This window comes from Hippoglossus stenolepis, chromosome 14, assembly GCF_022539355.2.
Source record: "Hippoglossus stenolepis isolate QCI-W04-F060 chromosome 14, HSTE1.2, whole genome shotgun sequence".
Taxonomy (NCBI): domain Eukaryota; kingdom Metazoa; phylum Chordata; class Actinopteri; order Pleuronectiformes; family Pleuronectidae; genus Hippoglossus; species Hippoglossus stenolepis.
This window is the reverse complement of record NC_061496.1, coordinates 4,674,030-4,688,763: the sequence shown is the minus strand read 5'-3', so window position 1 is coordinate 4,688,763 and position 14,734 is coordinate 4,674,030. Positions and strand designations below refer to the sequence as shown.

The following is a 14,734-nucleotide window of genomic DNA, read 5'->3' as shown; positions in this document are numbered from 1 at the left end:
CTGATGACAACTCGACGTGTGAGAAACAAAATCAAAACTCAAACAATTTCAAGTATCCAAATTTCCAAAATTTATTCATTTCAAACTGCATATTGAAAAAAAAAATATACTCAGCTGAAAGTGTAACTGTTATAAGGATGGTATTAGTTCCGGTATATATACATGGAGTGGTTGGCGTCTGCGTACAGGCCACAATTTTTAAAATACAACTACGGGAATGAATTTTGAAATAAAAACTTAAAATATCACAGTAAATATACAGAAATTGTACAAATCAATTAGGAAATAAAGAGCACAAGCGTCATACCTCTAACAGATGAAAAGTGGGAGACGGAAATATAAATTAACAACCTAGATTTTAAGCTGTATGAGAGAAAAAAGTGTCTTATCTTTTTTTTTTATAAAGAAATTAAAATGTTTAGTAACATTGACCTTAAATGAAAAATAAAAACAGTGTTACCTGCTTCGTCCCTTTTCTTTCCAATGTGTTTCAGTAATACAGGAGCATAACTGATCGCTCCCATGTGTTTCCAGCTCTGACATTTTTCACGTTTCATATTTTTCTGCAGAACGGCTGTTGATTTATATATATATATATATATATATAAAAAAACAGAAAAGGAAAAATGCAACCTCTTGCAGTTTAACAAACAATTTCATCTGATTGTAATGTGTCTTTGATAAATACTGTACAAAAGGTGATTGCAATAATAAAACATTTGATTGCGACTCCCACTGTCTCGTCTTTCCAAACTTCATCCACCAGCGAACAGGGGGATTTTCTCCTCTGGAGCTTCCTCTCAATCAAATGCAAGAAAAAAAAGAGTCGTGTGTCCTTTTTTTCCCGGAGAACTTCTATACAACTTTTTCCCACCCCGAAATTTTTCTGTACAAAAATAGTCCAACGTTAAGTAGTCCACAGTTTCTCTTATAAAAGTTCATTTCTCTCTCTCTCTCTCTCTCTCGCTCTCTCTCTCTCTATCTCTCTCTCTCTCTCTCTCTCTCTCGCTTCTCTCTGGGCTGTGTCTCTTACATGTGTGTTAACGGCAGCGTGCCGTTGATCGTCGTCCCGGGCACGGCGCTCTGGTAGTGCCCGGACATGTGTAGCCGGGTCTGGGCGGTCTGCTCGCTGACCTCCGCCCCGGGCAGGTACATGCTGATCATGTCCCTCAGGTCCCCGCCTTGGCAGCCCGGAGCGGCCCGGTGGGACGACGAGGTGACGACGGGCGGGCTGGAGCTGCTGGACTCGGACTTCACCACCGAGGAGGGCCCCATGGAGCCCAGGGTAGTCATCCCCGGCGTGGACTGCTGGGAATAGGACATGGAGTAGGTCGGGGAGCCGTTCATGTAGCTCTGGGAGCTGGCCATGGTGTTGTACTGCAGGGCGCTCATGTCGTAGCGGTGCATGGACTGCATCTGGCCCGCGTTGTGCGCGTTCAGCCCCGGGTGCTGGTAGCTCAGCTGGTCCTGCATCATGCCGTAGCCGCCGTTGGTCCAGCCGTTCATGTGCGCCGCGTAGCTGTCCATCCGCTGGTTCACACCGCCGCCCAGACCCGAGCCCACCCCGACACCGACCCCAGACCCCATCCCGTTGCCTCCCGGAGCCAGCAGCCCGCCGGGCAAGGTGTACTTGTCCTTCTTCATGAGGGTCTTGGTTTTCCTCCGGGGCCGGTATTTGTAATCCGGATGCTCCTTCATGTGCAGGGCCCGCAGCCTCTTGGCTTCGTCGATGAAAGGTCTCTTCTCGCTCTCAGACAGAAGTTTCCACTCGGCGCCCAGCCTCTTGCTTATCTCCGAGTTGTGCATTTTGGGGTTCTCCTGGGCCATCTTCCTCCTCTGGCCTCGGGACCACACCATGAACGCGTTCATGGGTCTCTTTACGCGCTCCGGACTGTTTTTCTGGTTGGGGCCAGTGCCGGACGTGTTGGTGTTGCCCGTGCCCCCCGTGTTGGTCTGGGGAGCAGGGGGCTTCAGTTCAGTCTCCATCATGTTATACATCAGGAACAGCTTTTCAGGTGGAGCTCCCGTGCGGAGGAAAGAAACAACCCACACAGAGACAAACTCCACACGCCAGAGGCAGGACGCTGAGGATGAGGAGGAAGAGGAGGATGAGGAGCTGCTGCTGCTGCTGCCACAAGTTACCTGTCGATTTCTCTCTGGAACTTTTTCTCTGGACAAAAACAACAAGCACCGAGCCGCGTCTCCCACACTCTCCCTCTCAGTGGAGTCTCTCTGCGTGTGTGTCTGTGAGTGTGAGTCTTCTCCCGGTGGGTTCCTGCTATGTCGTGTCCACAAAACTTCTCCCGTCGCTTCTCCCAAAAAGCATCAACACACTGTACTTTTTCGCCTGCGTCCTTCTGAGCCTTGACAACTCCAGATAGTTTTTGAACAAGTTAATAGACAACCATTCATGTGACGGGGCCGACAGCGAATAAATGGCTTCGACCTGGCCAATCAGAGCGGGCCTGCTCCCCTGACACACCAATGGGAGACCACAATTAGCATAAGGAGGAGGGGCCTCCCCCGCCCCGAGAAACACACACACACGCACACACACGCAAACACGCACAGGCTGCACATATGAGCCAACACTACATATTTACTATTTCCAGGCTTATGGACACATTTCTCCGGGGATGTACACATGCTGCCTCTTCATGGACAGTTTATAGCATCAAGCTGAGGAAGAGGAGGAAGAAGATTTTTTTTTAAAATGAGTTTGAGCTGCTTTTGAAAACTTTGCTGCAAAAACAGGAGTAAAAAGTTTGCAAATAAATGCAGAATACAGACTTTACTTTAATTGTTAATAAGAAGGTTTTTTCTGTTTTTAATGTGCAGATTAAATTCTGGAGATAAATCCAGGCCTCGGATTTAAATAAAAGCACAAGTTAAACGAATGTTTTAAATAAAAAATCGTTATTATTCAAATGTGTATTGACATTAATGGTGTCATGTTCTCAGCCTCGTCCTGACACCGAGTCACGCTTCTCTTGTTCAAAATCAAAAAGTCACTAATTCCCCCACTTATGGCGCCAATAACATAACAACACTTAGATAAACTTTGTTAGTTCACTCAAAGCGCTGAATGGCGGTGGCGTGTGTGTGTGTGTGTGTGTGTGTGAGAAAGAGAGAGAGAGAGAGAGAGAGAGCGAGAGAGAGAGTGGGGGGGGGGAAACACTGCTGGTTTTTAGCGTTGAAAAGAGGAAAGGTAATCCAAGATGTTTCCCCCTGCTCCCTTTGTTTAGTGAAGTTGAATGCCAACACACAGAAGGCAGACGGGCTCATCTCAGCGCAAATAAGCGGGTTTTGTTTGGGATGTTGTCGCTACATCTGTCCGGACAAAGACCCAACTCCACTCCACTTCCACCGCCACAGCGCTGCTGTTGTTGCCGGTGCTTTGAGGGGTGATGGGGGTGAGGAGGAGGAGGAGGGTGAGGAGGACACCAGGCCGCGCGAGGGGAGGAGAAATAAAGGTGAGGAATATTTTAAGATAAAGTGCGCGTTATTGGCACAAAAGGCGCAGCTCATTCGTATCAGCCTGAACAAGCGTGTCAGCCAATTAGTGTGAATGAGAAGCGGCCTCCACCTGCTCCACCTGACTATGGATCAAACTCACCGTTATTATTATTATTACTATTATTATGATACATGTTTAGATCCCGGTTGGTTTGAATGTATAAAAGAGCTCAAGGTTTGATTATTATTTGAGTTTCGAAGTGTTGCTGACACTTGTTTTGCTTTTTCCCTGAATCTCCATCTGAGGGCAAGGCGTCCTGCTGCGTGACACCAGCGCCGCCTACTGGACACAGGGAGAACTGCAGCTACACAGAGACAGGGGGGTTCTCCAAGTCGAGAGGAGGAATTGGTGGTGGCTGTTTTTAGAAGTTCGGCTGAAAGATATGAGAACTGCTAAAAATATTCTTCAAATTATATTTATTTTAAAAGGAAATAACAGAAAGAAAGCGAGTGTTTCAGTCACAACACACACGCACCACAGCTGTTACCTGTGCACCTCCAATAATTAAAGATAGATCGAGTACACACACCTGGAATAATTCAATTTAAATGCGTGTCCCTAGATTAAATCATAATTGAAAGTGAATGGATCAAGCCTTATTATTTTGTTTTAGTCATTTGATAATAAATGGAGGGAGCGCAGCCCCCGTGCTCTCATTATTCCGGCCCCGGCAACCTTACATAAGATTCATCTTGTGCGTAATAGGCTGCGAGAGGCGACACATGCAGCTCGGTCCATTATAATGCAAGGTTGAAATGGGCCGCTCGGCTGTTATCTGCATCTGAGTGTGTTCCCCGCTACCTCTAATCTGCTTATGATAATAAAGGAACAGCGGGGCCCTGCAGCTCCCTGAAAGCAGGCCCCATCCAGCCGGGAATGGCCCTGCATCCACAATCATCGTGAATTAAAGCCGCTGCTTGACAAAACCCAGGAGGAACCGGCGGGGCGGTTCCCTCGGACCACTTGTAAGCCCCCCGCTACACCAGGTTGGGATGGAGACAACAAATACAGAGAGTGCAGCACGCTGAGATATCAAAATACCGTTGTGTGGTTACACAATTTTAGGTAATGGGATCTCTGCAAAAACAAGCCACAAGAAAGAGCAACAATAATAAAAAAGAAATAAAAAAAAGTGAGATATTATTCCAACAGCAGCCGCGCACATGAAACCTCCTCCTCGAAACTCTCGTGACAAAGTTTAAGCATTTTAAATGAAATAAAAACTAAGTCTGAGCTGATCGCGTTGATTCTGGCGCACGTCAGTTCATCCAGAGGGAATTTAAATTGATGCAACATCTATAAAAGGGACTAATCCCGTCAAAGCGACGCGTGAATGATAATTGTAAGTAGAAGAGAGTTCAGGTGAAATGAAAATAAACTTGTGTGTTCTTGCCACTAGGGGCCGTGCCGGGGGCTGGAGAGCAAGAAAACACTTAGTGAGAAGAACTGTGTGCAAATAAAATGTGGACAAATAAACAAGTGTATTTTCCCACATAAATAGACGAATACAATTATTATAAATTTGAGAAGAAAACATAGAGAGATATTTCACTTATATATATTTTTAAAAATGGTTGAAAAAAAAAAAAAATTCTTTCCATAATAGATGTTGAGAATATTTATTTTTTGTTGAACAAAAATAAGTCAGATGATAGCATGACGCTGTAAAAGTGACAAATATGTCGTCCAGCTATTAGACTGTAATAAATGAAATTATACACTATTTTATAATAAGTAGAGAAGATTAAATCTATAACTTAATACTGGAGTGTAATATAATAAAAGTTGAATAGTCTCATAAAGGCGAATCAATCAAAGCAAACTCAGTGCGATCTGTTTGATTTCTAATTCAAACGTCACAAATTAACGTTTTTTAAAATACATAGAGGAATAATTAAAGTATATAAATGATATTAAATTACAGTAAATGTCAGATGTGATGATGCTAAAGGCCTGAAGCACAAATGTTGTGTGTGTGTGTTGAGGAGAAAAACCAAACCGGGCCGCAGCAGCTCAGTCAAGCTCATGATGCCATGAGGTGTCATTCCACAACACTGCGTGATTTACACACACATACACACACACGTATACACACAGCCTACAGAGAGACTCACACTAACATACACACTGAGAGACACACACACACACACACACACACACACACACACACCCATCTCCACTGCTCTCCAACTTACTGCCAGTTTGGGAGTTGTCTTCCTCTCGTGTTGAAATAAAACAAGAAGCCGTTTTCCTTCAATCCTCCACATCTTCCCGTCGCTTCCTCCCCCGGTGAACCAGCCCCAGTCCGCCCGGGGCGCGGTGCTCCGTGCGCCGGCCGCGAAACAGTCCAACCCTCCGCGTCCTCTCCTCCGCCAGCCCCCGCGGTAGTCCGCGCGTTTTGGATCCGGCAGCCGGCGCGCCGTGGCGGCCGCGCGGCGCCGCGGTGCCCCGCTGCCTGTCTGGAGCTCCGCTGTCTTCTCTCCGCTCGCCCTGCAACAAGAAAAGCCGTTTATGGCGACACACAATGTGAAAAGGGGGCCGATTTAAAAAGAAGAATGCAAGCAAGAACAACAAAAGTCAGTTATAGCAAAGTCTATGCCTCTCCTCTCCTATCTTCCACCCCCTAGCTTAGCCCACATAATGAGCAGGAAAAAGCTTTATATTTTGTTCACTGGGTATTCACAGATAATTTGAAGCCATTGTTTCTGCCACAGATGGTTCTTTTTAATACAATAACGGTGCTCTTTGTGAATAGCGAGCCCACAATAAAAATCTAAAGCGTCCTCCTGAATAACCATTTTGTTCTCTCTTGTATAGGCCGAACAAAAGCGCCAGTGAGGTAATGGCCTGCCTTATTGAAAGCCTCAGAATGGGGATTTGATAAAGATTTTTTCTCCGCTCCTTTTTGCTTTTGCACAAAGTACATGGCAATGTCAAAGAGAAACTGACACGGTATGAAAAGGAAAGGCTTGAAAAAGTGCAGGCTGCTGCAAGTTCCAACGACTATTAATTATTATTACTAATTACTATTATTATTATTGTTATTATCTGACTAGTATTTGCATTCATAACTTTGTGCAAAAGTCAGAGGTGAGGGGTTGTTTTGGGGGCTGCAGCCGAGCAGGTCAGGTGCAGGCGTGTTATGGGTTTTACAATGGAGCTTAAATCCAGAATACATTAGCCTCCAAAGGTCTGCTGTGGATTTGGCACAGTCTCATAATAATTTTGCATCGGGTGAGTCAAGTTGTGCTTGATAAAATTAAGTATTCAGGGCATATCCTTGGCGTCTCGCAGAAACCTCCTGTTTCTAATTCTACCCTTTTCACTACAATCGCCCAGGAAATATTGCACGGCCCCAAAGCGTTGATAAGCTGCTGTGAAATGTCATAAATGCACGGGTGTTAATAGTGGCAGGAATCAGGTGCTGCTAATGTAACCCTGCTAAGGTTGCGATGCACGCCTGCAGGTGTGTGTGCACTCAACATGCATCAGCTCCTCCAGGATGGCTCCTGCAGCCACATATAGCAGCCACCTCAGTCGGCCCACGGTTGATGTAATTTGTAATTAACTCATGGCTAATCAATAAAGCGTTTAACAGGAAGCACAATGGACACACAGGGGATGATCCCAAGCCAAACATATTGGATGTCAGTGATCGTTACAAGGCGAGGACACCCTGTCTATCACAGGGGTGGCGAGTCGAGTGGGGGGTGAGGAGGGTGAGGAGGGTGTGCCGCAGTAGAGGATAGGGGCAATAGATGAGGGGATGATGGGTGAGGAGGAAGAGATAGAGACATGGATACAGGGAAGGGAGAGAGAGAGAGAGAGAGTCCCAATTCAACTTAGAATAATTTGAGCAAAACACCGACTCAGTTTCCTTCTGTTACCATTATCCTCCAGGTTCAGCGTCATACAAACACATGTAAACTAAAGTATTAAATACACTGGATAAGCAGAAGGCCGAGCCCCTTTCAACAGCCCCGTCACATCAGTCACAGATATTTGTTGACAAAACTACTTCACATAAAAAAAGATAAACTTCACACATTTCTTCTGATGTAAAAAACTTGTCAAATGTGTCTTGAAAAATGTGGAGATAATGTGACAAAAATTTAAATTTGCATTTCAGCACCATGGTCAGAACAACTTTTTAACAATGTGCAGCTTTCCCCTTTTTTCTCTGATGAATGTTTGTTGAAAGTACTGCTTCATGAAAAAGCTTTGATTCAAGAGGAAAAGCTCTTTCACACGAGTTTCAACTAAATGAGTTTCTCTCCATGTCCTTGCGATGACAAAATACAACATAAATACTGTATAAATTACAGTTCTCGAGCTTCTTGGTGCATGACAGCAGATATCTGAACAGCAAATCAAAACAGTGACACCTACAAAAACAACAGCAGAGAATCCACAGGAGAAATGACCCTGGACATTGTGTGTCCTCCAAACCATCACTGAGTTTAAAAGGGAACTACATGATTTACATGAAACCATCCAAAGGCGCAGAGCTGCTAACAGGTGACTTCTCTGTGGTGCAGAGACACAGCAGTGAACATGGAGGGGGAAAGGGAGGAAAGAGAAAGCAGCAGAATATAAGAGCTTTAGGAAGATTTTAAGACTTGGAGACAAACAGAAGCAGAGAAGAGACGAGGGGGACGGGGGACAGAGACAGGCAGAGAGAGAGAGAGAGAGAGAGAGAGAGAGAGAGAGAGAGAGAGAGAGAGAGAGGGGGGATCAGTGCTCTCAGTGTGAATAGGCTTAGCAGTAAAGAAATATGACTGGCTCTTTATCTGATCAATCTGTGCCATGTAGTCTACACCACAGTCACACCACTCATATTAGAGAGCCGGAGCACTTTTAATTATAAACCCATCCACAGAGGCCGCGGAGTGTGATGATAGCATGTTGGAAAAATGTGGGGAGGGAGGGAGGGAGGGAGGAGAGAGAGAGAGGGGGAGAGAGAGAGAAAGAGAGAGAGAGAGAGAGAGAGAGAGAGAGAGAGAGAGAGAGAGGAGAGGGAGAGAGTGAGAGAGAGCGAGAGAGTCCAGTGGCACTATGAGGGCCTTTAGAAAGACCAGCATCATCATCACTGAATGCTAATGCATTTTACATTGAAGCTGTCCATTCACTCACACACACACGCACGCACGCACGCACGCACGCACGCACGCACCACACATACACGCACACACACACGCACACACACACACACATACACACACACTTATACCATACACATTTGTTAGCGTTTCCATATGCATGAGAGTGGACACATTTGCTGCATCTGTTTTGTGTGTTTTCTCAGTGGGCCTTTCTCCCTTTGTGTGTTTGTGTGTGTTTGTGTGTGTGTGTGTGTGTGTGTGTGTGTGTGTGTGTGTGTGTGTGTGTGTGTGTGTGATACAGACACACTCGGACACCAGCCAACTGTCAATCACGTCAAACGCACACATTTTGCCACATGCACGCACACATGCACTTGCTCGCTCACACTCACACACAGACACATACAAACGCTGCTATGAGTAGAAACAGTATCGTTGTTTCAGACTCTGTTTTAAGACTCGTCCCGAGAGAGTATCAATGTGTTTTATCTAAAGTCTGTGATTCCTCACGCTCGTCCATCCCTCCTGCTCTTACAGGTAGTTCTCTATCTTTACTGGTTTTGCTGAGGGACGCTCCCAGTTGATCTGCAGGCAGGACGTCAGCAGATTCTCACCATCTAAATTGAATTCACATTGTGGAGCATCAACAGGATAAAAGTAGCAGGTCAAAAATGGCCTCGTCAACGTTTTCTTTCTTTTGCCTGTGTTTCTCCTCTTTCTTTCTTCTACATGTTTTGTATATATTCCACCGGAAGAGGATAAATATCTGTTTGTAAAGTAGATGTATTGTAATCCCAAGAAGGGATGGGCCAAATGCAGAGAAATACAAAATATGTATATGCATGTATGTATACTGAACAGACGAGGTGGAAAGACAATGAGTTACCCACTCTGAATATCAGAGGTTTATTAATGTGACACTGCTTCTTAGTGCAGCAGTGCAGGAAGGAAATGCTCATTTGGAACAGTGTGAGACAAACCCAGCCTTTGACTGTCCCACTCAACCAGATGATGTTTTACACCAGTTCATGTTGCTTTAGGAGTTTTGTTGTGGATGAACTTCTCAAAAAGGACCAGAAAATGTTAGGGCAGACATTAAATTCCATGTGTCAACATCATTTTTTTAGTTTATCGGCTGTGGTGTATGGACGTGGTCAGATTGGAGAAGTGCAGGACAGACGGTGGGAAGAAGTTGAGGATCAGAGCTTCAGAGACACTGAAATGCTGGAGGTGGTTGGTCGGTCGGAATGCAGCTGTTTGTCCAGGAAGCAGCGGGAAGAAAGACACGCAGACACAGCTGTCAGGTATTTACAGAACAACACTCCTCAATGGCATCTCATTACCGAAGAATGCAACATGAACAGTTTGCACTGAGCAAATACACAAGGTTTCCGCCGGTCGCCTCCTGTAAGCTGCAGGACAGTCATAAAACCTGACTCCTCCATGTTAGTGGATGGGACGTGAAACAAACTAAAAAGTCAAAGCACATGTTTTCTTAAAGTTGTTTTCTGTCATTTTAGGTCGTTATCAAACGTGTTTCTTGTTATTTTGTCTATCGGCAGGACCTCGATGCCGCGGCTCCACTTCACGATCACTACTGTACAGACCTCGGCTCCAAATGGCGTCACCAGCACAAGATGGCAGCAACCATATACTTCAGCTTCATTTATGTACGACACATGAAAGTGGAGACATGTCGACCATCTCTATAGCGACAGTCGATGGTGCAGCTCCACTCTGCTGTCGACTGTGAATCCTGTTTCTAAACTGCTGCTGTTTGTTCAGCCTCAGCATCACAACCCTCAACAAAACCATCATCTCAATTGTCATGAAAGTGGATAATTGTGACAATCTTGTACTAATTTTGGTCAAGAAACAGGCGAATTAAACTCGTGTTGATCACAGCTGCTTCACGTACAGCTGCAGCTCGACAGCGATCCCTCAACCATCCTGCTGCACTTTAACATTTTCATTTTTTTTAGATGCATCTGTTGCATTTTGACAAACAAGGCTTCATCAGAGCAACACGAGGACGGCATCAGCCATCTTTTATAGCGAGTAAGCAATCACACCCAGGTGTGTGTGTGTGTGGGGGGCACAGACTTACAGCATCCAGTGACGTACAGACACTTATCATTCAACATCCTACTGAACTATCAGAAAGCCACACAGCTCTGAGTTCACTTATTCTGTCGAGATAAAAACCAAAACACCAATTACAGAACCGGTTATTTATCACTAATCCAAACATTTAGAGAAATGGTTAAATGTAAGATTGGATGTGAAATTGGACAAATGGAGTCACCACTACAGACAGATGATGATGGAAATGTCATTTCAGCAGATGTAGTGGTTATGGATAGTTTTTTATAACATGTAAACACTCTATTAGAAGCTAACGTGCACTGTTTAAGGCCCATTTCATGACAAGACTTTATCATTGACTGATGGTTACTAATGCTAACGTCTACATGACTGACTTTAAAAACCAACATCTTTCCACTGATCACTAATACGTGATAGACGCTGATCATCAGATCATCCGAATATTCAGCTGACATCACATTAAGATGAGGATTTGAATAACATCTAACTTGTGTGATTGACGGCTAATAACGATCAAAACCAATAACAGCCGTTTACTTAAAATGTTCACAAGCATCAGAACATTTGATTGGAGGCTAATGTGCCCGGACCAGTTGATGACATTTTAGAGAACTATTAGAGACGAGTCTAATCGAGACATCAGATCCTCAGATCGGTCAGATGAGGAAGCCGGTTTCTAAATAACTTGTTCACTGAGCTGATTGATGGTTGTTAATGATCAAGTCAGATTAGCAGAGGGACATCAAGCTCGTCATCTGCGTGACAGTTAAAAGTGTAGAGCTGAGCGGCTGCGAAGAAAATAAAAACATCTGAATCTTCTTACGACTTCCTGATACAAGAGATGAAGAACGAAATGATTTGATGGACTGACATTTCGTTTGAAAGCACACACACACACACACACACACACACACACACACACACACACACACACACACACACACACACACACACACACACACACACACACACACACACACACACACACACACACACACACAGACACACTTATTCAGGGATACACTACACAAAACGTCCCAAGCTTGTGTAGGTAAGGATAAACATTCAAGGGACAGCCACAAGAAATGTTTAAAGTGTATTTTGTCATTTATTTATCCAGGTTTTGAAATGTATGACTCTGAAACATGCATCAATACAAAGGAGGTGAATTAAATTAGAAGCAGCAGAGAACATACCTTTGCAAAGTCAAGCTGCACCAAATTTAACACCTTCATAAATATCAGTTCCTAAATGTGCCGGATTTATTCAATCAAGATCCATGAATTATTCTCTGGGAGAATCGTGAGAATGTTGAACAATGCAAGATCTCACAATGTAAATCAAAGGGATGAAAAACTCCTGGATCTACATCCTGATGCGGATGTGGACCAGAAATTAACGGGTTTTTCTCCGACACATCCTGCATCCATCAAGTTGTGAAAATCTGTTTAGTTGTTTTTATGTCATCTTGCTTACAAACAAACAAACAAACAAACCAACTAACAATAAAACAGACATTATGTGAAAACATAACCTTGTGGGTGGAGGTAAATGTCCAGCAGCTTTATTTCCAGAAACAATGTCCTTGTTACTCTAAATCAGATGTTTCCTAAGTGAGTGGTTGTTTGGTGAAAACATGGCCGGAGGGAAAATGTCGAGCGAAGCTGACAAGTTCATTTGACCTTTTACACAGCAGGCACTTTGACTCCTTCAACACAGGTGCATGTATAATGTCACTATTAATTGCCGCATTGTGTTGCAGTGGAACTGAGCCATCATTAATGTCATTAGCTCCACCCGTGCTGTTCCTGCTATGACAGGTCAAATTACCTGCTGTGAAAAATGTCTTTGACTCTAATTCATTTTGAAACGCAAACATTTTCTAAAAGCTAAATATTTCCCCTGAATAAATCATGAAGGCGTTTTTTTTCCAGCTTCCAACAGGAGGCGAGACTGAACTCTTTAATCCACAGAGTCTCACTGTGGCAGTTTCTACAGAAAAGGCTTTTTTGATAAAAACATATTCCCCAAAAACAGAATAACCCGAGTGATACTCTGCTCAGCTCCCCAAAAAATCTAATTCAACTTGAGAAATTAATTTCTAAAATACCAAGATAGGAATTCCATTCATTCCATTGACGTAAATCCAAGTGAGAACCCAACGTCACCCTTTGGTTTGTGAGCTTCCGTTTGGAAGCCATGAGTTTGACATTTTGTCCGGCGCCATCTTGGTTATTTTGAAACCACAAATAACCTTATTTGGAGGAGCAGGGGGTGGAGCCTGACTGAGAGCTGGTACTTTGACTATTTTAACTCCTTAGGAATTTATTATTTATTGGTTAATTGGTGTTTTCTCAGACTTCTATAGAAACTGACTTCTTTTTGGAACCAGTGGAGTTGCCCTCTACTGGTCAATCGGGAGAAGACAGGCTTCAGGCACTTCCACATTGGCTTCACTGTCTGGTCCCAGAGTCTACGTCCATTTTTATATACAGTCAATGTCTACATCGTACTGGGATGGAGTCACGAGTTTTAGAGACAGAAATCGCAAAACCCTGAGCTTCTAAGACAAATCCACGGGCAACTAGGCGACATTTTCAACTAGGCTCGAATTCATACCATCAGTTTCTATCCCCCTTTCTCAGTCTTCTTCTGCAGCACCTACCCCGTATGTCAGTAGTATACACAGGTCTCAACACACAAACACACACACATACACACACACACACACTGCAGCTACATTACACATGTCGACATATAAGATGTTTCACACTCACTCCATCATACACTCATCCCTCTCCTGGCCACCGCTGGTTTTGTTTACAGGCCAATTTGAATGAGAATGAATCTCTCTCGGATGTTTCTAGAAAGCGGTCTAATCCGCGCAGGCTGCTGCGAGGCCCCGGCCCTTTGTTTGGGATTACTGCAGCTTAGCGCTAGCTAACAATGAGGAGATGAGCGGCTCACCTCGTCGCCGCTAATGAAGTGTGGAGAGTCATTTAGCCGCTAGCTAGCTGCTACCGAGCCGGGATGATACCTTCACACACGCCTGCACACACACAGATACATACGCACACATGTGAGGACACTGACTGGTGACACTTATTTTCTGAACTATTTATCCCTCACTGCTACACAATGATCCACTTGAACTCAGGGCCTGACCTCAAATTTCCTCTTAAGTAGCGTCAAAGTTAGAAAAAGTGATTCGCTGCACTTGTTCCATCCATAGTCCCCATCATGTACTTGTTTAGAAGACTAACTGAAACTATCAGGGGTGTAGAAATTATAATTCTAACCTGAGATAACAGAATTTTAATGACTACATCATTACTTCAGATGAGTCATTTCATATTTCATGAATAAACATCTCTTCTATCTCTCTAATACATTTACTCAAGTTCTGTTTGTGTCGGTAGATGTGCTAAAGTCTCTGTGAAGCTGAAGAGGTTAAAACCTTATTTCTAATGGAAATCTAATTGTAATCTTGACCCTAAACCAAAGTGCTAATGAAAACCACTCTTTGCATTAAGCTCTTCAATAATCACATGTTTAGAGTTTGATTCACATGCTGTTTTATTTTGTTTTCCTTGTAATTATTTGTGGTAATTTGTAAAACTAATATATAGACCATTCACATCTTGAACCATGAACCTTTAGCACAATAAGGTACATTTTGTTTTAAGCTTGCATATGATATTAAGGGTATGTTGTGCATTTTAATGTCTTTATTAATTGATATGCAGTGTTTTATCAGTTTGCTTTGTTGGAAGTTGTCATGTTTGTTCTGCACAGTGACCTTGTTAATAGAAGTCTGTATTATTGTTGTAGTATAAATGGATTTACCTCAGCTCAGCCTAACAGAGATATGTGTGAGTTCTGTTCTCTAAAAGACAAAATCAACAAAACCAGCTATTACGTTAATTCCGCACTAAGACAAAGTGTACGATGCAAATAAATACACACATTCATGTTCATCGTGACTAGTGTGCATGTGTGTGGGGGAGAA

General features: G+C 43.7%; 1 protein-coding gene and 1 long non-coding RNA gene across 2 annotated transcripts in view; both read right to left on the bottom strand.

Annotated features, from left to right (window-relative positions):
* Positions 1-14,734, bottom strand: part of LOC124854822 — a 73,332-nt gene that overhangs the window by 37,211 nt on the left and 21,387 nt on the right. The window contains exon 2 of the long non-coding RNA XR_007034836.1: positions 5,713-6,007. This is a non-coding gene — a long non-coding RNA (uncharacterized LOC124854822). The remainder of the gene's footprint in view (positions 1-5,712; positions 6,008-14,734) is intronic.
* On the bottom strand, positions 47-2,430 carry sox2 (SRY-box transcription factor 2). The gene has a single exon (XM_035177581.2). It carries the CDS (start codon positions 1,996-1,998, stop codon positions 1,030-1,032), a length of 969 nt encoding a protein of 322 aa, XP_035033472.1. The 5' UTR covers positions 1,999-2,430; the 3' UTR covers positions 47-1,029.

Excerpts from the sequence above, each read along its gene's own strand:
- sox2 (XM_035177581.2), bottom strand. The coding sequence starts at position 1,998 with ATGTATAACATGATGGAGACTGAACTGAAGCCCCCTGCTCCCCAGACC.